At 37.5% G+C, this 25,277-nt stretch overlaps 3 protein-coding genes and 1 non-coding gene across 10 annotated transcripts in view; 1 reads left to right on the plus strand and 3 right to left on the minus strand.

The window, feature by feature from the left end:
* Nucleotides 1-5,802: 5,802 nt before the first annotated feature.
* Nucleotides 5,803-6,923, minus strand: fgfbp1b (fibroblast growth factor binding protein 1b). Its single transcript, XM_061882804.1, has one exon. It carries the CDS (start codon nucleotides 6,790-6,792, stop codon nucleotides 6,214-6,216), a length of 579 nt encoding a protein of 192 aa, XP_061738788.1. The 5' UTR covers nucleotides 6,793-6,923; the 3' UTR covers nucleotides 5,803-6,213.
* A 5,825-nt stretch (nucleotides 6,924-12,748) lies between these two features.
* On the minus strand, nucleotides 12,749-16,630 carry fgfbp2b (fibroblast growth factor binding protein 2b). Its single transcript, XM_061912593.1, has 2 exons — nucleotides 13,640-16,630; nucleotides 12,749-12,873 (listed from the first exon to the last, which is right to left on the minus strand). Exon 1 carries the CDS (start codon nucleotides 14,357-14,359, stop codon nucleotides 13,646-13,648), a length of 714 nt encoding a protein of 237 aa, XP_061768577.1. The 5' UTR covers nucleotides 14,360-16,630; the 3' UTR covers nucleotides 12,749-12,873; nucleotides 13,640-13,645.
* Nucleotides 16,631-17,257: 627 nt separating this feature from the next.
* Nucleotides 17,258-25,277, minus strand: part of prom1b (prominin 1 b) — a 65,608-nt gene continuing 57,588 nt past the window's right edge. For 4 of the 7 annotated variants that reach the window (XM_061912629.1, XM_061912619.1, XM_061912612.1 and 1 more), the window contains 2 exons: nucleotides 23,931-24,028; nucleotides 17,259-20,421 (listed from right to left, as the gene is read on the minus strand). In XM_061912629.1, coding sequence (XP_061768613.1) covers nucleotides 23,959-24,028 — 70 coding nt within the window. In that variant the 3' untranslated portion in view covers nucleotides 17,259-20,421; nucleotides 23,931-23,958. Of the gene's footprint in view, nucleotides 20,422-23,930; nucleotides 24,029-25,277 lie in introns of all 7 variants that reach the window. The other 3 variants (XM_061912654.1, XM_061912638.1, XM_061912645.1) reach the window with 2 other exon arrangements.
* Nucleotides 23,481-23,553, plus strand: trnak-cuu (transfer RNA lysine (anticodon CUU)). Its single transcript has one exon. It is a non-coding gene; the product is annotated as a tRNA-Lys (tRNA).

The raw sequence follows: 25,277 nt of genomic DNA on the forward strand, positions 1-25,277 counted from the left end.
ATATATATATATATATATATATATATACGTATGTGTGTGTGTATATGTGTATGTAAATATGTGTGTGTGTATATATGTGTGTATATATATATATATATATGTGTGTATATATATGTATATACATATACATATATATATATACATATAAATATATGTATGTGCATATATTTATATATATTATGTATATTCATCATATATAAAATATGTATACACACATACATATATAAATGTACACATGTGTAAATATACATATATAATCCAATTATAATTATTAATTATATACATATATGTATGTATATAATTATAATAGGTATACATATAATTATATTAATCATTAAACTCTATTAAAATGGTTTATGTTGACATCTGTCTGTGGTTACTTTTTTCTTCATTTTATTTATTCATTATTGTTATTACTATTATTTTGTCTTTGTTGCGATGAGATGGCGACTTGTCCAGGGTGTACACCGCCTTCCGACCGATTGAAGCTGAGATAGGCGCCATCGCCCCCCGCGACCCCAAAAGGGAATAAGCGATAGAAATGGATGGATGGATAGTATGTACACACACACATATATATATATATATATATATATATATATATATATATATATATATATATATATATATATATACACATACACACACATACATATATAACAAAAATAATAAATATTTAATTCGCCTTCCATCTGAGTGCAGCTGGGATAGGCTCTAGTGAAAAAAAATAATTGGGCGGAGGGCAATTATTTCAAAATATATTTGTCAATTTAATTTCTTGGTAATTAAATACATTTTAAATGATTAATATAATCATATAGTATACAGGTATATATATATATATATTGTAATTATATTTCATGAAATGTTATTTATTTAATATAATTTTCTTTACATTACATCTGCATCCTTCATAGTACTGAGGTTTGCTGAATTGCAAAATCTATAGCTTCTGAAAAATTGGAATAGCTTTGGTAATTGTTTTAGTGCTTGAAACCCCTTCTTAAGAACTATTTCACGATGTGGTGATTGTAACATCATGCAATAACTACAAAATACAATAGTGATTTTCTCTTTGTGTGGCGGCCCTGGAATGTAAAAACATTTTATTATCATTTGAGCTTGTCAATATCTTCCCAAACATCCAGAGATGCATCCGCTTGGATTCCACTATGTAAAGTAACACAACAACCCCGATTCATGTACAAAATCCAAAACCAGTAAAGTTGGCACGTTGTGTAAATCGCAAATAAAAACAGAATACAATGATTTGCAAATCTTTTTCAACCTATATTCAATTGACAAGACTGCAAAGACAAGATATTTAACTTTCGAACTGGTAAACTTTATTTTTTTTTGCAAATATTAGCTCATTTGTAATTTGATGCCTGCAACATGTTTAAAAAAAAATCTGGCACGAGTGGCAAAAAAAGACTGAGAAAGTTGAGGAATGCTCATCAAACACTTATTTGGAACATCCCACAGGAAAACGGGCTAATTGGGAACAGGTGGGTGTCATGATTGGGTATGAAAGCAGCTTCCATGAAATGCTCAGTCATTCACAAACAAGAATGGGGCGAGGGTCACCACTTTGTGAACAAATGCAAGAGCAAAAAGTCAAACAGTTTAAGAACAACATTTCTCAACCAGCTATTGCAAGGAATTTAGGGATTTCACCATCTAAAGTATGTAATATCATCCAAAGGTTCAGAGAATCAGGAGAAATCACTGCACGTAACTGGCAAGCCAGTGACCTTCAATCCCTCAGGCGCTACTGCATGAAAAAGCGACAACAGTGTGTAAAGGATATCACCACATGGGTTCAGGAACACTTCAGAAAGCCACTGTCAATAACTACGGTTGGTCGCTAAGTAAGTGCAAGTGAAAACTGGACTATGCAAAGCGAAAGCCATTTATCATTGTGGATTGAACTTTCACAGTATCATGTTAGACCCGCTCGACATCCATTGCTTTCCTCCTCTCTAAGGTTCTCATAGTCATTATTGTCACAGACGTCCCACTGGATCATTATTGTCACCGATGTCCCACTGGGTGTGAGTTTTCCTTGCCCTTATGTGGGCCTACCGAGGATGTCGTGGTGGTTTGTGCAGCCCTTTGAGACACTAGTGATTTAGGGCTATATAAGTAAACATTGATTGATTGATTGATTGATCAACAACACCCAGAAACACCGCCGGCTTCGCTGGGCCCAAGCTCATTTAAGATGGAATGAGGCCAAGTGGAAAAGTGTTCGGTGGTCTGACGAGTCCACATTTCAAACTGTTTTTGGAAAATGTGGACACATTTTGAAAATTCCTCGCGCCAACACTGCTGTCAACAGAGGAGAAAAAATGCTTTATTTAAATAAATATATTATTTATAAACCAAGTTCAAGTATCATTGGTAAATTTTCATCTACTCCGGGCCTTTGCGTTTTACCCGCCTTGGCACGCATATATGTGTCCTCTTTTTGGGATTTCAGAATATGCTCAGCCTAATCAGAGGGCACAATGACAAATGCCCCAAATGTGTTGGAGATTGTTTCTTTTGCACAAACAAAAAAACATTATTTTTGTTTTCTTATTTTTAATTGGTCGGACTACAAAATGTGATTCATGCTGAAACTTAACAACTGGCGTGATATTTAATCTGCGAGTACACATATGGCGCGTGTCTCCCTTAGAGATAGGGTGAGAAGCTCTGTCATCCGGGAGGAGCTCAAAGTAAAGCCGCTGCTACTTCACATGGAAAAGAGCCAGATGAGGTGGTTCGGGCCTCTGGTCAGGATGCCACCCGAACGCCTCCCTAGGGAGGTGTTTAGGGCACGTTCAACCGGTAGGAGACCACGGGGAAGACCCAGGACACGTTGGGAAGACTATGTCTCCCGGCTGGCCTGGGAACGCCTCGGGATCCCCCGGGGAAGAGCTGGACAAAATGGCTGGGGAGAGTAAAGTCAGGGTTTCCCTGCTTAGGCTGCTGCCCCCGTGACCCGACCTTGGATAAGCGGAAGAAGATGGATGGATGGATGGTCGGACTACAAAAAGTGATTCATGCTGAAACTTAAAGGGGAACATTATCACCAGACCTATGCAAGCGTCAATATATACCTTGATGGTGCAGAAAAAAGACCATATATTTTTTTAACCGATTTCCGAACTCTAAATGGGTGAATTTTGGCGAATTAAACGCCTTTCTATTTTTTGCAAACGGACCACTCGGTAGTCAATCCGCCATTTTCTCAAACACATTACAAACACCAAGTCAAATCAGCTCTGTTATTTTCCGTTTTTTCGACTGTTTTCCGCACTTTGGAAACATCATGCCTCGTCGGTGTGTTGTCGGAGGGTGTAACAAGAACACGATCAGGGATGGATTCAAGTTGACTTACGTAGAGTGTGCATCGAATAGCACGGCATGCTAACCGATGCTAACATGCTATTTAGGCTAGCTGTGTCTACATTTGTACATACAAATTTAATGTACGCCCACATTTAATGCCAAACAAACACTTACCAATCGACGGATTTAAGTTGCTCCAGTGTCACAAGATGCGAAAGTCCCGATCGTTTGGTCCGCACATTTTACCGGCGATGCTAAGGCAGACATGGCACAGAGATGTATGGATATCCTGCAGCTGCATTTCCAACGATAGAGTCCACAAAATCACAAAAGTGAGTTTTGTTGATGTTATTGACTTATGTGCTAATCAGACATATTTGGTCGCGGCCTGACTGCCAGTTAATCGATGCTAACATGTTATTTAGGCTAGCTGTATGTACATTTGTAGCTATATTTGCATCTAGCCTTTCCCTGCACCCACATTTAATGCCAAACAAACACTTACCAATCGACGGATTTAAGTTGCTCCAGTGTCACAAGATGCTAAAGTCCCGATCGTTTGGTCTGTACATTTTACCGGCGATGCTTAGGCAGACATGGCCCAGAGATGTGTGGATATCCTGCGACACTCAATCGTTGGTTAGAAGGCGATCGCCGAATAGCGTCAATAGCTATTCGCTCAATAGCTTCAGTTTCTTCTTCAATTTCGTTTTCGATTTCCGCCTCCACACTCCAACCATCCGTTTCAATACATGCGTAATCTGTTGAATCGCTTAAAGGGGAACATTATCACCAGACCTATGTAAGCGTCAATATATACCTTGATGGTGCAGAAAAAAGACCATTTATTTTTTTAACCGATTTCCGAACTCTAAATGGGTGAATTTTGGCGAATTAAACGCCCTTTTGTTTATCGCGCTGGAGGCGATGACGTCAGAATGTGACGTCGCCGAGGTAATACAGCCGCCATTTTAATTTTCAACACATTGTAAACATTGGGTCTCAGCTCTGCTATTTTCCTTTTTTTCGACTATTTTTTGGAACCTTGGAGACATCATGCCTCGTTCGTGTGTTGTCGGAGGGTGTAACAACACTAACAAGGAGGGTTGCACCGAAGATGCGAAAGTGGCAAGAAATCTGCCGCCAGACACCCATTGAATGTGCCAGGGTGTCTGCACATTTTACCGGCGATGACAGACATGGCACAGAGATGTATGGATAACCTGCAGATGCATTTGCAACGATAAAGTCAACGAAATCACAAAGGTGAGTTTTGTTGATGTTGACTTATGTGCTATGCAGACATATTTGGTCGCGGCGTGACTGCCAGCTAATCGATGCTAACATGCTACGTTAATCGACGCTAACATGCTATTTACCGGCGGTGCTAAAGCAGACATGGCACAGAGATGTATGGATAACCTGCAGATGCATTTGCAACGATAAAGTCACAGAAATCACAAAGGTGAGTTTTGTTGATGTTGACTGCCAGCTAATCGATGCTAACATGCTATGCTAATCGATGCTAACATGCTACGCTAATCGATGCTATCATGCTATTTACCGGCGGTGCTAAAGCAGACATGGCACAGAGATGTATGGATAACCTGCAGATGCATTTGCAACTATATTACGTTTCCTTCCACCCACATTTAATGCGAAAAAACCACTTACCAATCGACGGATTTAAGTTGCTCCAGAGTCACAAGATGCGAAAGTCTTGATCGTTTGGTCCGCACATTTTACCGGCGATGCTAACGCAGCTATTCGGCCATGCTATGGCTATGAATAGCGTCAATAGCTATTCACTCAATAGCTTCAGTTTCTTCTTCAATACTTTCATACTCCAACGATCCGTTTCAATACATGCGTAATCTGTTGAATCACTTAAGCCGCTGAAATCCGAGTCTGAATCCGAGCTAATGTCGCTATATCTTGCTGTGCTATTTGCCATTGTTTGTTTACGTTGGCAGCACTGTATGACATCACAGGGAAATGGATAGTCGCATCGCAAATAGCGAAAATCAAGCACTTTAAAGCTTTTTTTAGGGATATTCGGAGACCGGTAACATTTTGAAAAAAACTTCAAAAAATACAACATGCCACTGGGAACTGATTTTTATTGTTTTTAACCCTTTTGAAATTGTGATAATGTTCCCCTTTAAGCCGCTGAAATCCGAGTCTGAATCCGAGCTAATCGCTATATCTTGCTGTGCTATCCGCCATGTTGTTTGTATTGGCATCACTGGATGACGTCACAGGAAAATGGACGGTGGCTTCACAGATAGTGAAAATCAGGCACTTTAAAGCCTTTTTTTCGGGATATTCCATGATAGATACAATTTTGAAAAAACCTTCGAAAAATAAAATAAACCAGTGGGAACTGATTTTTATTGGTTTTAACCCTTCTGAAATTGTGATAATGTTCCCCTTTAAGGACACAGAAATTACCCAAAGACAGCGTGAGGGGTTATGAGAACATTTTATTTATATATTTTGATTTACAATAGAAATTGTACTCTGTATTTAATATAAAACAGATATTGAAAAGAGAGACAATGGCGCCAACTGAGTTGTCAAGACAAGACAAAGGAATAAACATCATGTCCACCGAGTGGTCGAGCAAGTGTTCTAACAGGGGCGGCATAGGTCGGTTGGTAGAGCGGCCGTGCCAGCAACTTGAGGGTTGCAGGTTCGATCCCCGCTTCCGCCATCCTAGTCCCTGGCGTTGTGTCCTTGGGCAAGACACTTTACCCACCTGCTCCCAGTGCCACCCACACTGGTTTAAATGTAAAAATTAGATATTGGGTTTCACCATGTAAAAGCGCTTTTAGTCACTAGAGAAAAAGCGCTATATAAAAATATAATTCACTTCTAACAGTCGTCATTCGGCATCATCATAAAAAAGAAGGCGCACAGGTTGGCCAGGGAGCTGCTGCAGTACTCCTCCGCCCGCCTCCTGGTCTCAGGGCAGGGCGTGGCGAGGGGGCCAGAGGGCGGGAGATCCTGACCTCCGGACTGTGCGCTGATGACAGAGCTCGTGATGTCCAGCTTGAAGTGAGCGTCGCGGGGGGCTCGCTTGCACATGCTCGCCCTCACCAGCGCAGTCTCATCCTTGCACGTGTCCTCCCCGAGCTTCTTGAAGGAGCGCCCCATCTGCTTCCAGAAGCCCTTGGGGTCGGAGCGGTAGGCCGGGCAGATCTGCGGCTTGCCGTCATAGGCGCACTCCATGTCTGTCCCCCCGCCTTGGACACGCGCCACAGGGTCCTCGCACTTCACAGACACCCTCACAGAGTCGGGGTCGCTCTCCCGGGCCGCCCAGGTGCAGTTCATGGTGCCGTGGAGGTGGAACCTCCCCCGGCCGGCCACCGGCGGAGACGCCCCGGGGCCGCGTCTCTTGACCCCGCAGGCCAGAACCAGGAGGCACATGAGCGTCAGCAGAGTCTTCAGCATCTTCGACAGCAAATGGAGGACGATGAAGACAATCAGCAGGGCGTTCCAGTCGGGTCCACTGTTGTGGTCCTCAGATGGGCTCACATGCTGCTTTTCATAGCTGCTGCACGCCCACGCATGACTCACCCACCAGCACACACGCACTTTCCCGCTACTCCGTTATTTTTTAAAGATGAAAGCATGGAGAGCACAAGGGGGCGTGGCTTTGCAGGGGCATGAGCGGACAAAGAACCCGGGAGGTTCTGTGCGTGGGAAGTTGCACTCTTCTTCACTCATGAGTCACAGCTGGGACATGTTCCTGCATGTCCGCGAGATCATGCCTCCAAACGTCAAACTGTTATACGGTAGTAATGTCCTAGATGGCGTAGTGGGTAGAGCGGCCGTGCCAGAAACCTGAGGGTTGCAGGTTTGCTTCCCACCTATTGACATCCAAATCGCTGTTGTTGTGTCCTTGGGCAGGACACTTCACCCTTTGCCCCCGGTGCCGCTCACACTGGTGAATGAATGATTGGTGGTGGTCGGAGGGGCCGTAGGCGCAAACTGGCAGCCACGTTTCCGTCAGTCTACCCCAGGGCAGCTGTGGCTACAGATGTAGCTTACCACCACCAGGTGTGAATGAATGATGGGTTCCCACTTCACTGTGAGCGCTTTGAGTATCTAACAATAGAAAAGCGTGATATAAATCTATCCATCCATCCATTTTCTAGCGCTTATTCCTATCTCAGCTACAATCGGGCGATATAAATCTAATCCATTATTATTGTTATTATTAGAGCAGGGGTCACCAACCTTTTTGAAACCAAGAGCTACTTCTTGGGTACTGATTAATGCAAAGAGCTACCAGTTTGATACACACTTAAATAAATCGCCAGAAATAGCCAATTTGGTCAATTTACCTTTAATAAATAAATCTATATATATAAAAAAAATGGGTATTTCTGTTTGTCATTCCGTCGTACATTTGTTTTCCTTTTACAAAAGGTTTTTTGGAGAGAATAAAAGATGAAAAAAACACTAAACTGAACGGTTTAAAAGAGGAGAAAACACGAAAAAAATGAAAATTAAATTTTGAAACATAGTTTATCTTCAATTTTGACTCTTTAAAATTCAAAATCAACCGAAAAAAATGGAGAAAAACTAGCTAATTCGGATCTTATGGAACATCATTAGTCATTTTTCCTGATTCAGATTAATTTTAGAATTTTGATGAGATGTTTTAAATAGGTTAAAATCCAATCTGCACTTTGTTAGAATATATAACAAATTGGACCAAGCTAGATTTCTAAAAAAGACAAATCATTGTTTCTTCTAGATTTTCCAGAACAATTTTTTTTAAAGAAATTCAAAAGACTTTGAAATAAGACTTAAATTTGATTCTACAGATGTTCTACATTTGCTAGAATATTTTTTGGGGAATTTTAATCATAATAAGTTTGAAAATAATTTCACAAATATTCTTTGTCTAAAAAACATAAGCTAAAATGAAGAATTAATTTAAAATGCATTTAATATTCTTTACAATAAAAAAAAAAATACTTGAACATTGATTTAAATTGTCAGGAAAGAAGAGGAAGTAATTTAAAATGTAAAAAGGTATGTGTTTAAAAATCCTAAAATCATTTTTAAGGTTGTATTTTTTCTCTAAAATTGTATTTCTGAAAGTTATAACAAACAAAGTAAAAAAATTAATGAATTTAATTAAACAAGTAAAGACAAAGTCTTTAAAATATTTTCTTGGATTTTCAAATTGTATTTGAGTTTTGTCTCTCTTAGAATTAAAAATGTTGAGCAAAGCAAGACCAGCTTGCTAGTAAATAAATACAATTTCAAAAATAGAGGCAGCTCACTGGTAAGTGCTTTTATTTGAGCTATTTTTAGAACAGGCTAGCGGGCTACTCATCTGGTCCTTACGGGCTACCTGGTGCCCTCTGGTACCGCGTTGGTGACCCCTGTCCTCTAGTAAACCTGTCAACACTCAACAGTGTCAACCGCTATCGTGTGGCTGCAAGCGGTACTGCAACAACACCACTAAATTCAGGTCAAGTCAAATGCTAGTTTTTTTTGTAGGATTCATTTATCGACAAAAAATTGTGAAACTCTATTATCGTACGACCAACACAAGCCGATCCACGTACTCGAGTAACCATCCACGGAATCCAGTGCCCAAACCAAGAATCGATTTCTGTTTTGGGTGTGCCGATTGATCGGCTATCGATCAGTATTACACAATTTTCATGAAAAACTACGTGATTGCCATTGCCGATTAATGCTTTTTAATAGCGATCACAAATACCATATTTTCCGGACCATATGGCGCACCGGATTATAAGGCGCACTGCCAATAAATGGTCTATGTCCGATCTATTTTCATATACAAGGCGCACCGGATTATAAGGCGCATTAAAGGAGTCACATTATTATAATTTTTTTCTAAATGTAAAACACTTTCTTGTGGTCTGCATAACATGTAATGGTGATTATTTGGTCAAAATGTTGCACAGATTCTGTTTTCTTACTGAGAGTTGCTTTGGATGCACTGTTTTATGGGTGGTCTTATTTCCATGCCTCACCTTCGGCAACGTCTTCTCCCCGTCATCTTTGTTGTAGCGGTGTAGCGTGCAAGGACGGGAGTGGAAGAAGTGTCAAAAGACGGCGCTAACTGTAAAAATCACATTCAGACTTTACTTAAATCAGTAACGGAGCAGCATCTCTTTATCCGTTGTACTGTCGTAATGTACTGGACTGAATCTGTCAACACTCAACAGTGTCAACCGCTATCGTGAGGCTACTGCAACAACACTATTAAATTCAGATCAAGTCAATAGCTAGTTTTTTAAAATACGTTTTTTTCGTAGGATTCATTTATCGACAAAAACTTGTGAAACTCTATTATTGTACGACCAACACAAGCCGATCAACGTACTCGAGTAACCATTCGCGGAATCCAGTGCCCTAACCAAGAATCGATTTCTCTTTTGGGTGTGCCGATTGATCGGCCATCGATCAGTATTAGACAATTTTTATGAAAAACTACATGATTGCCATTGCTGATTAATGCCTTTTAATAGCGATCACAAATACCATTTTTTTCCGGACCATATGGCGCACCGGATTATAAGGCGCACTGCCAATGAATGGTCTATTTTCGATCTTTTTCCATATATAAGGCGCACCGGATTATAAGGCGCATTAAAGGAGTCACATTATTATAATTTTTTTCTAAATGTAAAACACTTTCTTGTGGTCTGCATAACATGTAATGGTGGTTCTTTGGTCAAAATTTTGCATAGATTTTGTTTTTTTACAGTCGCTCTGGATGCGCCGTTTCGTGGGTGGTCTTATTTACGTGGCTCACCTTCGGCAACGTCTTCTCCCCGTCATCTTTGTTGTAGCGGTGTAGCGTGCAAGGACGGGAGTGGAAGAACTGTCAAAAGATGGCTCTAACTGTAAAAATCACATTCAGACTTTACTTGAACCAGTAACGGAGCAGCATCTCTTCATCTGTTGTACTGTTGTAATGTACTGGACTGAATCTGTCAACACTCAACAGTGTCAACCGCTATCGTGAGGCTACTGCAACAACACCATTAAATTCAGATCAAATCAAATGTTAGTTTTTTAAAATACGTTTTTTTTTGTAGGATTCATTTATGGACAAAAACTTGTGAAACTCTATTATCGTATGACATACACAAGCCGATTCACGTACTCGAGTAACCATCCGCGGAATCCAGTGCCCAAACCAAGAATCGATTTCTGTTGTGGGTGTGCCGATTGATCGGCTATCGATCAGTATTAGACAATTTTCATGAAAAACTATGTAATTGCCATTGCCGATTAATGCCTTTTAATAGCGATCACAAATACCATATTTTCCGGACCATATGGCACACCGGATTATAAGGCGCACTGCCAATAAATGGTCTATGTTCCATATTTTTTCATATATAAGGCGCTCCGGATTATAAGGCGCATTAAAGGAGTCACATTATTATAATTTTTTTCTAAATGGTGGTCTGCATAACATGTAATGGTGGTTCTTTGGTCAAAATGTTGCACAGATTCTGTTTTCTTACTGAGAGTCGCTTTGGATGCACCGTTTTATGGGTGCTCTTATTTCCGTGCCTCACCTTCTGCAACGTCTTCTCCCCGTCATCTTTGTTGTAGCGGTGTAGCGTGCAAGGACGGGAGTGGAAGAAGTGTCAAAAGATGGCGCTAACTGTAAAAATCACATTCAGACTTTACTTAAATCAGTAACGGAGCAGCATCTCTTTATCCGTTGTACTGTCGTAATGTACTGGACTGAATCTGTCAACACTCAACAGTGTTAACCGCTATCGTGAGGCTACTGCAACAAAAAACCATTAAATTCAGGTCAAGTCAAAGGCTAGTTTTTTAAAATACGTTTTTTTTGTAGGATTCATTTATTTATCGACAAAAACTTGTGAAACTCTTATCGTACAACCAACACAAGTTGATCCATGAACTCTCGTATCAATCAGGTCCCCAAACCAAGAATCAGTTTCTGTTAGGGGTGTGCCGATTGGTCAGCCATCGATCAGTATTAAACAATTTCATGTAAAAATACGTGATTGCCATTGGCGATTTATGCCTTTTAGAAGCGATCACAAACACACATCCCCCTTGGATGACACTATTTATTTTTAGTTAGCTGGTTGACTAGCAAGCAGCTAATCGTGTATACACCTCCATTACAGCAAATAAACTGTATTTCTTCATATATTAAGTATCATTATCAAGGATCGTTATCACGTATTAGGATAGTGTTAAAGATGTTACTCACCAAAAGCAAGCAGGAGCAGGCATCCATTCTCCCCAATTTCTATGTGCCGCCATCTTACACTTACATCAAGTCATTATATACATGATGTTGTACGATTAATTATCACTTACTTACAAATGATTACAGACTTGAATAAGATGAGTTTTCACATGTAAAAAAAATTGCCTTTTTCTGGAAATAAGCACGAATGCACCAAACAAAAAACAAACGGAAAAAAATATATATATATATTTATTTTTTTTGTACCAAACAAAAAAATTATATACATATATATATATATATACACATATATATATCCATCCATCCATTTCTACCGCTTATTCCCTATATACTTTTATATATATATATATTATTTTTTTCTTGTTTTGCACCAAACGAAAAAAAAAAAGTATATATATATATATATAAAAATATGTATTTTTTTGTTTTGCACCCCAAAAAAATTAAAAAATAAAAATAAAAGTTAATATATATATATATATATATATCCATTTTCTACCACTTATTCCCTATATACTTTGATATATATATATATATTTTTTTTGTTTATTTTTTCTTGTTTTGCACCAAATGAAAAAAAATAAATATATATATATATATATATGTATACACACATATATATATATATATTATATATATGTATTTTTTTGTTTTGCACCAAAAAAATAAAAAATAAAATAAAAGTTAAAATATATATAAGAAATATGTGAATATGCAGTGAATCCAATAGCACGGAGATTCACTGTATACATGAATAATAAATGATCATAAGGGTTGAGGATACTACTGTTTATTGACATACTGCAGTACCACCATTTGTTTTCGTACAAAAGCACCACTGTTTGGACCACAGTAGGTTTTGAGGTCACAAGGTCAAGCTGACTGATTGGCTGTGGAATAATGAGCAGTGTAATAACACACACACACCGTGCACATACACACGCACACAGGCGTCCTGTGTTCTTTCTACACAGTGAGTTGAGTGTTTCGCCGCGCTCAAGTGTGTTATCTTCGATGTCAACAACTTCCTGCACGGGCCAGGCGGCAGACATGTTTCTTTGCGGCTGGCGTGCAGCACGAACAAGGACGCCTTTGAATGCACCAAAAAAAAGGAAGAAAAAAAAAGATTTATGAAAACAAAACACAGCAGGATGATAAATGACGGTTTAAATTTTTAATTTGTGTACAAAACACTGTTGTGGAAAAAAGTCTGAACGGTATCAAGTCCATATGAGGTCCAGGATGGACGTGAAGGGTTCTTCAGTGATGTTTGCCACCTGAAAGAGCAAATGTCATATGATGGACACTTATTAAGATCGATTTCAACTTTATAAGACAAATATAGAAAATATATATTTCATTTTTAATTCTGTTTCAAAATACTATGACAAAAAGAAAATGAAAAAAAATATATATATATATATGTACATATATATATATATATATATATACACACACACACATACATACATATGTGTATACATATTATATACATATAAATGTTTTATATGTGTACATATATATAAATCATATATATGTATACATATGTATATACATATAAATCATCTATGTATACATAAATCATACATATATACATATATATATACACACATAAATCATATATACTGTACATACATATAAAAAAATATACATATAAATCATATATATATACACATTATAAAGGACTTTGAACAAAGCAGTGACTCAATTCAAAATTTGAATTAAAAATGATTATTTTAAAATTTCCCATACAAGTAAAAATGTTTTCTCTCTAAATAAAACGTGTGTGTGTGTGTGTATGTATGTATATATATATATATATATATATATATACATACATACATATATATACACACACGTTTTATTTACAAAAAAATACATATATATATTATTGAATATAAAAAAAAATACTTTCAAGTATATCTGCACAATTGTAAGTTGAACCTGATGAACTCTGCCTAGCAACAAAAAGAAGAGGGATCCTGCTAGGAAGCTTAACTATTCTTTCAGTTTTAAAATGCCGTATAATCATTGTTGACTGACCTGTGTTTAGTTGTGGAACCAGCCAATGACGTAGGAGCAGATGCCGTGGAAGCTCTTCCAGCAGTACTCCGAGGCCATGCGGGAAGCTTTAGATTCAGGCACCTCGCTGGGACGTGCGGTGGTCTTTGCAGGCTTGGGGGTGGTCTTCCTGGTCTGGGGGATCTTTCCCGGCTGGGGCTTGACGGGCTGAGGCCTGACCGGCTTCTGAGTAGCGGCGGGCTTGGCCTGGGCGGGTGCCGCCGGTTTACGCGGCGACTCCTGTACGGGCTTGGAGGGTTTTGGGCTGGCGGTCTTGGGCCAGGCGGCCAGGAAGCTCATCTGGACCTCGTCGGGGTGTTTCTTGCACATTGACGGCCGGTAGATTTTGGCGCCCTGGCAGGCGTGGCTGAGTTTCCTGAGGTCCCACATCATCTGGGTGAAGTAGTGGCGAGGGTTGAGGCTGTAGGCGCGGCACAGGTTGGGCTTCCCCTGGAAGTCGCAGTAGTAGGAACGCCCCGCCGTCTGACCCTGGCTGGGACCTTTGCAGGTCACGCGCAGGCGGGTGTAGTCCCCGGCCCCCGACACCACCATGGTGCACGAGTCCTTGGACTTGGTGCTGAAGCGGATGGGCTCGTCCCAAATGCTACGCTGCTTGTTGTTGTCGTTGACGCTGTTGTTCGTCTGAGCGTTTGACACGCAAACGACGGCCGCCAGCAGGAGGAGAAGCGCTCGGGGCTTCATGATTATTACGGGATATTTGGGTGGGCCGAAATGCGTCCGAGCGGCTCTTTATAAGGCTCAAGCTCACAAAGATGCTATTCTTCAGGTGAACTGGAGCCCCTCCTCCTCACACACACACACGCGCACACACATTAGGGTCGCGTGATATACACTCCGACATGATGGAGGGGGTGTCAATGCGGTTGTGACGGGTCCGAAGTAGCAGCAGGAAGCCAAGGGAAAAAGCTCCATGACACATTATATAATCCCACATAGGAGCTTCTTTGACTATTGATGGAGGAGCGCACCTCCTCAAATAGAACATACATAAATATATGTACAGTATACAGTATATTTGTCGCCGAGATTTATTAGATTGGTTAAAGCACATCTGCAACCCTTTTAAAGCTTAAGAAGCAAATACAAAACAATAATATCCTATTAGACTTAGACTTCCTCTTTATTGTCATTCAAATTTGAACTTTACAGTACAAATAAGAAACGAAATTTTGTTGCATTAGCTCTTGGTAGTGCAAGATAAAAAAAAAAAGCAATAAGGTGCAGATATAAATAAATAGATTACTGTACAGATAAATACGTTGCACTTTTTCACATGCGTCCATGTTTATGGATGTATGTTATATTGTCTTTTTTATTCCAGCGAGTTAATCCATTTTGGGGGAAGTTGAAGGGGTAATTTAATTATGATGTGTTCAAGAGTCTTACGGCCTGAGGGAAGAAGCTGTTACAGAACCTGGAGGTTCTGTAACAGCTTCTTCTACAGTACAGTTAAAACACTGTACTGCAAATTTAAGCAAATTAATAATTTCTCATTCCTTTTTATTAACACAAAAGATGTCCTAAATTAAAATAAAATTTTAAAAATTGTTTTTTGCTAAAATTAAAAAAAATATATTTTTTAATCCACTAAGGTTAAATATTGTTATAATTATTATTAGAAGTAGTATTATCATTTTAATAGTTTATCGTGCAAAAAATTGGGTTTAATTTTGGGTTAAAAAGAATCTAATTTTAATTTTGACAAAAAAAACTATTTTTTTATTGTAAGTTTTAGATTTTTTTTTATAATTTATTTAACTTTTTGTTCGAAACCACTACAATTAAAATCTTAAAATTAAAATCTGTTTGAATGCCGGAAAAAACTTCCTCGGACTCCAAATGGTTATTAATGTAATATGTGTTCCTTGTTTGCATAAATAAATGAGAGCGTGTACAGTATTTCCTTGAATTGCCGCCAGGGTGCTAATCAATTTAAAACCTCTTTTCACTCCCGCACTTACCAAAGGCATGTGGTAAAAGTAAGCACGCGCTAATTATTTTAAAACCTCTTCTCACTCCGGCACTTACCAAAGGCATGCAGTAAAAAATTTAGTTTGACCCAAGCTTGGACCTTAAATCCTACTGAATAGCTCTTAATATTCTTCCCTTTATGCAATTTCATATTACCGGTATTGAAATCAGCCTCCCCCATTTTGAAAATGATGACAGGGGAAGTGTCACTCGTGACGTGACGAGTTTGACCAGGCGGTAATACTAAGCATGCGCTAATTATTTTGCGAAGCGAGTTTGACCAGGCAGTAATTCAAGGCAGGCGCATACTATATGCCCTGTGGCAATTCAAGGAAATACGGTATTCTCTTTAAGCAACTGTAACTATTCTTGTGCCATTTAAAAATAATCAACACCGAGAAAGATTACTTGATTTGTATAAAATAATATAAAAAAGCATCCTGCGAAACGACGCCTGATTCTAGTGACAACATAATCACATGACCTTTTTTTGCTCATTAGAATACCATTAGTTTTTCTTTATTGTTCAAAACTGTGTGTGACCTTTTAAAAATGACGTTCTACTGTTTATGTAATGATTCCAGAAATATTACAATATTCTCCTAATATCCTCTTTCTTAGCATAATACCGAAACTTAAGTTACCTTATTTTATAATTGTCTTCATGAGGACTATATACTGTAATTTGATTTAAATTTGAACTTTGGTTATATTTTTGATTATTTCATTTATATTTTTGCCTTCTTGTAATTTTTTATAAAGCATTTTGAGTTGCCTTGTGTACAAATTGTGCTCTATACTGTAAATCAACTATGTTGAGTGTGGTGCCAAAAAAAGGTTTTTAAAGATTAATATTATGAATTTGAGCAAAACACTTTTTTTCATATTAAAAATTCTTGTAAATAATGTGTTATAACGCGTTAATAAAAAATAAGACAGTATTAATATTATGCTTATTAAATTACAATAATATCAGTAATCAAAAATATATTATTACATATATGATATATAAATGTCACTAATATATATATATATATATATATATATATATATATATATATATATATATATACACACGCATACATACACATCTACTACAACTACTAGTGTTTGGGGTAGTACTAATCAAGAAGGTAACCAAAAATGGCGTTGACTATTTTAGGTATTATTAGTGACGGGATGATCATCATATTTTTATGCATCATTTACTCTGTTATATTGTTTTTTCTTCTTCTTTTGTCAGATTTAAATAAACGAAATAATAGTTAAAACAAACAAACACAATATATATAAGTACATATATATGTATTTATATAATATATATGTATTTATACTATATATGTGTATATATACATAAACATATATTTTAATTTTATATATATTTTTAAACTATTATTTCATTTATTTATATTTACATATATGTGTATACAAATACATATGTATTTATATAATATATATTTATTTATATTATATATATATATACACACACATATATATATATATATATATATATATATATATATATATATATGTATATATATATATATATATATATATATATATATATATACACAACATTAAAGTAAATTAGGAGTTAAATTACTAGTATCCTCTGCAGTGGATATTTGTGTTTTGCATAACAGAGCAGTTTTATCCAAATTTGATCAAAAAACAAATGTCCACTTCTGAGGAGGAGTTTTCAGAAGAACATTTATGCTCCTAAATGCATATATGATCTAAAAACAGCCAAATGAGCTTTGCGTCCCCGCATTGGCTCAAAATGTTCCCCGGTCTAATCCCCAGGTGTAACCCCACAAAGTCTCTTTAGTTGTTGGGATGTGAAACAGACGGGGTCTTTCAAGCCGTTTGAAGGACACAAAAGCGGAAGACTGGCGGGAATGTTTAGTCTGCTGCCGTGCGCCCTGCGACCAATCAGGAAGTTTTGTTTTTACAGCCGTCACTCAAAAGGAGAGGAAAAAAGAAAGACCTGGAAATGGGAGCTGGTATAAAAGTTTTGGGACCCACACACAAGTGTTGTGTTATCCTCCTCAGATTGGAAGCAGCAGCATCACGCCATCTCTATACACCCCCACACTTCCCCGGCCCGCGTAAAACCTGTCATCACCCCAAAAACCACCATAAATGTTCCCACCTCTTCATATATGGGACTGAGAGCGTCTGTTTACATTCGCGACAAAGCAGACACTTGTGTTGGACTCCACTTTTTTTACTGAGGTCAAGGACACAACTCAGGATTTGTGTTCCCAAATTTTGTCCCCAGACGCCGCAACTTCCACTTTTTCAAACAAACCAGAAAAACAAAGAATGAATTGTTAGACACGTTGTATTATTTTCAGCCTACTCCCAGCAGGCTCAAGACATTGAAACAACGTTGAGAACTTGTTGAATTAGGTCCTGATGTTGAGCAACAACATGCTTTTTGACGACGTTTAATCAATGTTGGGTTCTGACATTGATTTGACCTTTGATTTTTGGTCATTTCCCAACCAATATTTTACAACACAAATACAACGTTGAAACATGCTTTTTGACAACGATTACACCAGTGGTTCTCAAATGGGGGTACGTGTACCCCTGGGGGTACTTGACGGTATGCCAAGGGGTACATGAGATTTTTTTTTAAATATTCTAAAAATAGCAACAATTCAAAAATCCTTTTTAAATATATTTATTGAATAATACTTCAACAAAATATGAATGTAAGGTCATAAACTTTGAAAAAGAAATACAACAAGGCAACATTCAGTGTTGACAGCTAGTTTATTTTGTGGACATGTTCCATAAATATTGATGTTAAAGATTTCTTTTTTTGTGGATAAATGTTTAGAATTAAGTTCATAAACCCAGATGGATTTCTATTACAAACCCAGAGGGCGCTTTAAGTTGATGATTACTTCTATGTGTAGAAATCTTTATTTATAATTGAATCACTTGTTTATTTTTCAACAAGTTTTTAGTTATTTTTATATCCTATTTTTCCAAATTGTTCAAGAAAGACCACTACAAATGATCATACAATGTTATACAATTTAATAAACCAGAAACTGAAGACATAGTGCTGTATTTTACTTCTTTAACTCTTTTTTTCAACCAAAAACGCTTTGCTCTGAGAAGGGGGTACTTGAATTAGAAAAATGTTCACAGGAGGTACATCACTGAAAAAATGTTGAGAACCACTGGATTAGACCATTAAAATGTGGTCATTTCACCAACATTGTCTTAATATACACATACAACTATTTTGCAACGTTGTTTCAAAGTCAGCTTTAAAAGCCATGTATGTATAGTCAACGTTGTATCAATGTATTGTGCCTGCTGGGCTGTGTTTGTCATGTTGGCCGTAAGTCTAGCTGTGGCTAATATGTAATTGTGTAATGCTTATTTAGGAGTGTGAGAACATTGATCCATACTCTTTCACGTTTGTTACAAAAACAACATGGCGGTATACAGCGTTTTGACTTCTCGTTAGCTTAGCCTAGCTTAGCATGGGCTTGGTAGAAGCAGCTCACAAACTAACATACTATAGAGTCAACCCTCAAAACTATTCCAAATTTGACCGGAATATATAGTTTATAGTCTAAAAGCCAAATAAATTTCCCATTTATTTCTGACAATGGGAAAAAATATCACTGTTTCGCCCTCACTAAGAATCGAGGGTTGGAATTGGGGGTTAAATCACCAAAATGATTCTCGGGCGTGGCCATTGCTGCTGCTCACTGCTCCCCTCATCTCCCAGGGAGTGATGTGTCAAATGCAGAGGATACTCTAACCACACCTAGTGTGTGTGACAATCATTGGTACTTTTATAACTTCTTCAATTTAAACTGATGCACATTGTCCGATCTTCCTGTAGTTTTCGATGGGTCAGGACGTCGACTGAATTGAGTGAAGCCCGCAATGCAAGGTTGCCGAGGGCCCGTTCAACGCTACTCACAGACTTAATATTTTCATTGTTTCTTAGGCCCAATTCTGAATAAATCAACGCTGGAACAAGCCTCCTTCTAAAAACTGTTTGGCTTTTTATCTTTTTTATTTTGTTTGATATGGCCAAAAAAAAAGACATTTTAACCCAAAAATAATATTAGCTGGTGAGCTCTTTAAGTGCTATCTACCGTTGCTAAGCTAAGCTATGCTAAAGTCGATTGGATGGTTTCGTATTCATCTCACAACAACATCAATATTAAACATTTTTTATAACGTTGGAAGAAAAATGTAATCTCTTCCTCAACCTATTCTTACAAAACGTAAGTAAATAACTAATAAGCCCAATTGATGCTAGCTCGCTACGGTCGTACAGTAAAGAGAGAAACTGCTATTTCTAAGAAAGGAAATGCTAAACATATTTTAGAAAAACAAACATGAACAAATTATATAAAAAGAATGTACACGTGTGTCTCCATGACCAATAAGTCTACACATGAAAGTATCTATGATATAAAATAATGTATTATTATTATTATTATTATTATTATAATTGTTACAAGCTTGACTGCTGTGTCATGTGAATCAATGACAGTTGGCCACATTGGGGAGGTTCAGAAATTCACAGTTCCGGTTTGTTTTAGACTTTCTTCCCTTTTGGTTTTGGAATCATTCGATCAAGACTTGAACAGGAAAACTGGAACAATCCAGGAAATTCAATGGCTAAAAGTTAATCGGCTTTCTTTTCTTCTTTGTGTCCTGAGTCGGCGTGAGGAGAAGAAACAAGCACTTACAGTGTAGGGCGGGGTCAGTTCCAGTTGTCTTGTCCACTGCAGGGAAAGGAAAAACATTGTATTAATGCCTCCAAGTGTATTTAAAAAAAATCTATGGCACGACAACAGATGGAGTCCAAAAAAAAGAAAAATAAATACCTTTAAAGCTGAACCCCCAAAATAACAAATCACCTTGTCATTAGACGGAATATTCTTGATATCAATCCATTTTTTAAACATGTGTGATACTAAAGAATGTTAAAATGCGACTGAAAACACTGCCTATAGAGTTGTTGGTGATAGTTTGCCCCTGAACACATTATTTTCTAAGTCTGTCAAATTCATTATCATCCATCCATCCATTTCCTACCGCTCGTCCCTTTCGGGGTCGCGGGGGGTGCTAGAGCCTAACTCAGTTGCATTCGGGTACACTCTGAACAGGTCGCCAACACAGATAGACGGATAACATTCACACTCACATTCACACACTTGGGCCAATTTAGCGTTGCCAATCAACCTATCCCCAGGTGCATGTCTTTGGAGGTGGGAGGAAGCCGGATTACCCGGAGGGAACCAATCATGATTAATCACCATTTGCAAATATTGTCTAAAGCAGGGGTGTCCAAACTTTTGGACTTGGGGGTTCGCATTGGGCTTAGAATTTTACATATATACAGTATATATTCAATTAAGGACACTCATATTTGTGTTTGTGTGTGTGTGTATCTGTATGTATATATATATATATATATATGTATATATATATATATATATATATATATATATGTATATGTAGCAATGTTTACTTTCATGATGACCTCCTTAAAGTTTTGTAATCAATCAGAAATATCAAGCAGCTAAAATGCACCAAACATGGATTTGTCCCATCATGCTTTGTAATGGTTGTCATTTTGATTTTTTTTTTTTACTGTAAATTTTTTAATAATGTCCACAAAGGTTCAGTGAGCAGGTTGAGTTATGTGTGACCATGTCTGTTGACATGTTGTGTTTGTGAGATTATTGTTGTTTTTGCATCATGACTAGGGAATGTTGTTTGCATTTGGTCAAAGAAGTCAATGCCAAGCATTTTGCTATTCAGAGTGAATTACTCATGTTTTCCACTGGATGGCGACGTAATAGCAACATCAAAATTTTCATGACTACAAAATTGAATGCAATCTCCCTGTGGGTAAGGTTCTTTTTTAAATCTATGATGTCTCGCCGGCCAAATTGAAGACATTGGCAGGTAGTTTGGACACTACTGGGCTAAAGTGTGCCAAATGTTTCTGTATTTTGACTAAGAGTGCTTCGATACAACTTTTTCACTTGTGATTCGATACTGATATTGGATCCTGGTGTATTGATCCGATACGATACCAGGAGGACTCTTAAATACTTGTATTACTTTGTAGTGTGTAATGTTAGAAAATGTTTGATCAAGTGTAATTACTCAAACAGAGTAATGGAAAGTATGAAAAACACTTACCTATTTATTATTAATCATTGATTTATGCTGTTTTCAAGATAAAGTGGAATGATATATATATATTTTTTTTGGTGACACCGAATGTCCACAGCAATTTATTAAATTAAGCCTATGACACAGTAAATTAAATGATGCGGACACATTTGTTACTGGATATTTTTTCATTTGCTTCTGTCTTGGAAACTTTTTATGTGTAAGCAATATGCAACTATGGTTATTTGATACCTGTTTATTTTGACAAATGTGAGTTTTTTTAAACTGAAATATTGTACAATTAAGGACACTCATTAAATATGTCTAGCACGGGGGAGTACAAAATTCTTCCAGCGAGGGCCACATACATAAAAATTTAAGAATGAGGGGGCCACTTTGATACATTTTGTATATTAACAATACTAAAACTAATATTATGTACATAATATAACACTAAACTATCTGAACAAACTAATATAATGTAGATCAAAATATGGTAAACTATCTGAACAAAACAACCGGATCTTAAGTTTACAAAATTTCTTATCCAACCCCCTTTGTTGGTTACCGTGAAAAAAAAAACCTTGTGTGCTTATTGGAGGAAATTTAGATGTTAACTGACCATCCAGCTTTGCACATGCAAACACGCTGCACGTAACAAAGCGCTTAAACTGGAAATTATATAAATGTTTTCTGCTTATGTCGGTTCAAAATCGCATGTGAACACATCTAATTGTGACAGGAAAATTATTACACACAAATATCCATCCATCCATCCATTTTCTACCGCTTATTCCCTTTCGGGGTCGCGGGGGGTACACACAAATATTACACACCAAAAAATAATTTGCCTATCTCTACTGGAATATTTCACTGTTTAAACGCAATGCAGTAGAGCTGTACAACTAAGAGTTTGCTGATATCATTATGTCAAAAAAATCAATCCGAGGGGCCAGCCCGCTCACTTTGCTAATTTTTGTCCCGGTCACGTTCCGCTTGACAATTTGGAATTTCTGCTGATTTATTCTGTTTTTACTTTTGAGTGCTTTTATTTTGTTGTTATGCTGATATATATTTGTACCACGAATTGATTGTTGGGACAAGTTGAACAAGTTGAAAAACTTATTCGGTGGTTACCATTTAGTGGTCAATTGTACGGCGTATGTACTGTACTGTGCAATCTACTAATAAAAGTCTCAATCAATCAATCAAACATCTGCTTCCTTGTTTCCTAATGTTGTCCGTTGACTGTGTGCAGGGAACGGGGCACAGCTGTCATTCATTTGGTAATGATTCCTTTGAATTGGCCGTGTGGAATGAGGGGGTTGGTTTATTGTGTTTGCATTGTTTGTGAGTGAAGTGTTCATGTTATTTCCTAATAACTCAGTATTCTACTAGATGCCACTGAACAGATTGCTTGGTTTTGTTTTGTCTGTTTCTTGTTATTTTTACTCGGTCCCTTGGTACGTAGTTCTCTGCACGGCTCCCTTTGTTCCATTTTTAGTACCATGCAGCGTCATGTGAATGGATTATTTATGATTAAAGACTTTACTGATCCTACAGCCTTGTCCCTAAATCCTGGGATTCACAAAACTGTTGCGATAGCCTGTGGTCACCCTCTGAGTCTTTTATGAGTCTGCATTCCATGTGTCACCAAGCCCGGCTAGCTCAGTCGGTAGAGCATGAGACTCTTAATCTCAGGGTCGTGGGTTCGAGCCCCACGTTGGGCGCTTCTTTTTTTTTCTTACGGGGGCAGGGCAGCAGAAGGTTTTTAGGAATTTTAGCGAGAAGTTTCAAGTTGACATTTCAGAAACAAAGTAAAAGAGTCTTCCAACACAAAGACAGTAGTTACGTTATGCAACGACATAATATCCTCAAAAAGAATAGTTTGCTGTGATGTAAAACGCGGCAATCTATTTGACGCTATCTAGAGAATTTATGATGTCCGGCAAAAGAGTCTTCTCCTTGCAGAGTTGTCACATTTGACAGCAAAGTGTCAGATGATAAATCCAGGTGATAAGAAGACGAATAAGATCTCAATGAAGGATGATGCATTCAAAGCTCCTCACAACAACAAAAAAACTGCTGTGTATGGGATTAGCAATACCTCTTGATGGAAGTGAGGTCACTTTGGCTCACCAGTCGGGGCAGCTGGGAGGGGCGGAGGCTCGAGGGAATCGGGTCATGGTGTCATAATGTGGGGAGCTACGTGCACACATACATATCTTTTTAAAAAATATATATAATGTACCGTACATACAAATTGTCATCAACCACAGAGCAACACAAGAGCCATGCAGGGTGCGAGGGAAGCGAACACCCAAAGAAGATGGAAAGAAAGCCGGAAGACAAAAGTACGGAAAAGATTCTTTCATGAAATTAGGATCCAAAGACAAATGAAGACATGAAGACGAAGCTCAAGATCCAAAGCATTTTGAAGTGGCAGATCGAGCAGATGGCGAAATGTTAAAGAGACAGACGTCAAAGTGCAACAAGCCATGGGTAAGTGGAGCTGGAGAGTATGAATGATGTGAGCGCATGGAAAATGGTTTTAAAAAAGTGAGGAGAAGAGAAAAAAGACAACTTAGTTAATATTTATGAAAATTAAAATGAGTACACGATCATAAGGTCCAATACAAGAGTTGGATGAGATATGGCGCATTCATACGCCTTTAAAGTAGGCTTGGTTATTGCTCATGAATGTGATGATTAAGTTAAAAATTAAAGTACCACTGATAGTCACACACACACTAGGTGTGGTGAAATTATCCTCTGCATTTGACCCATCCTCATGTTCCACCCCCTGGGAGGAGAGGGGAGCAGTTTGGACAGAACCAGGAGCAGTAATTGTGCTTAGTATGGAGGTTTATTTGTGTATTTATTACGAATTTACACTGAATTTAGGTAACTCAATTTTTAGCATTTTAATTTTGTCAACTGAATTTTAATTATGCTGACAAATTCAGTGTTTGAAAATTCAGTGTATAAAAATCAAGTATATAAAATTCAGTGTTTAAAAATGTAATGTGTAATAATTCGGGTTTTAAAAATTTAGTGTATAGAAATTCAGTGTTTTTATACACTGAATTTAAGTAACTGAATTTTTAGCATTTGAATTTTTTAACTACATTTTTTTTTACATCAAATTATGCTGACAAATTCAGTGAAATGCATGTGTTTAAAAATTGAGTGTTTATAAATTCAGTGTAAAAAATTCAGTGTACAAAAATTTTGATTATTAACATTCAGTGTTTAAAAATTTACTGTATAAAAATTCAGTGTTTGAAAACTCAGCATATAAACATTCAGTGTTTAACAATTCAATGTATGATAATTCAGGGTTTAAGAAGTCAATGCTTTGTTAACAATTCAATGTGTGATAATTCAGGATTTAAGAAGTCAGCGCTTTGGGTGTTGCTCACTAATGATACCGATTTGGATAGTTAGTGTAAGC

The sequence above is a fragment of the Nerophis ophidion genome, linkage group LG01, assembly GCF_033978795.1.
Source record: "Nerophis ophidion isolate RoL-2023_Sa linkage group LG01, RoL_Noph_v1.0, whole genome shotgun sequence".
In the NCBI taxonomy this organism is placed as follows: Eukaryota; Metazoa; Chordata; class Actinopteri; order Syngnathiformes; family Syngnathidae; genus Nerophis; species Nerophis ophidion.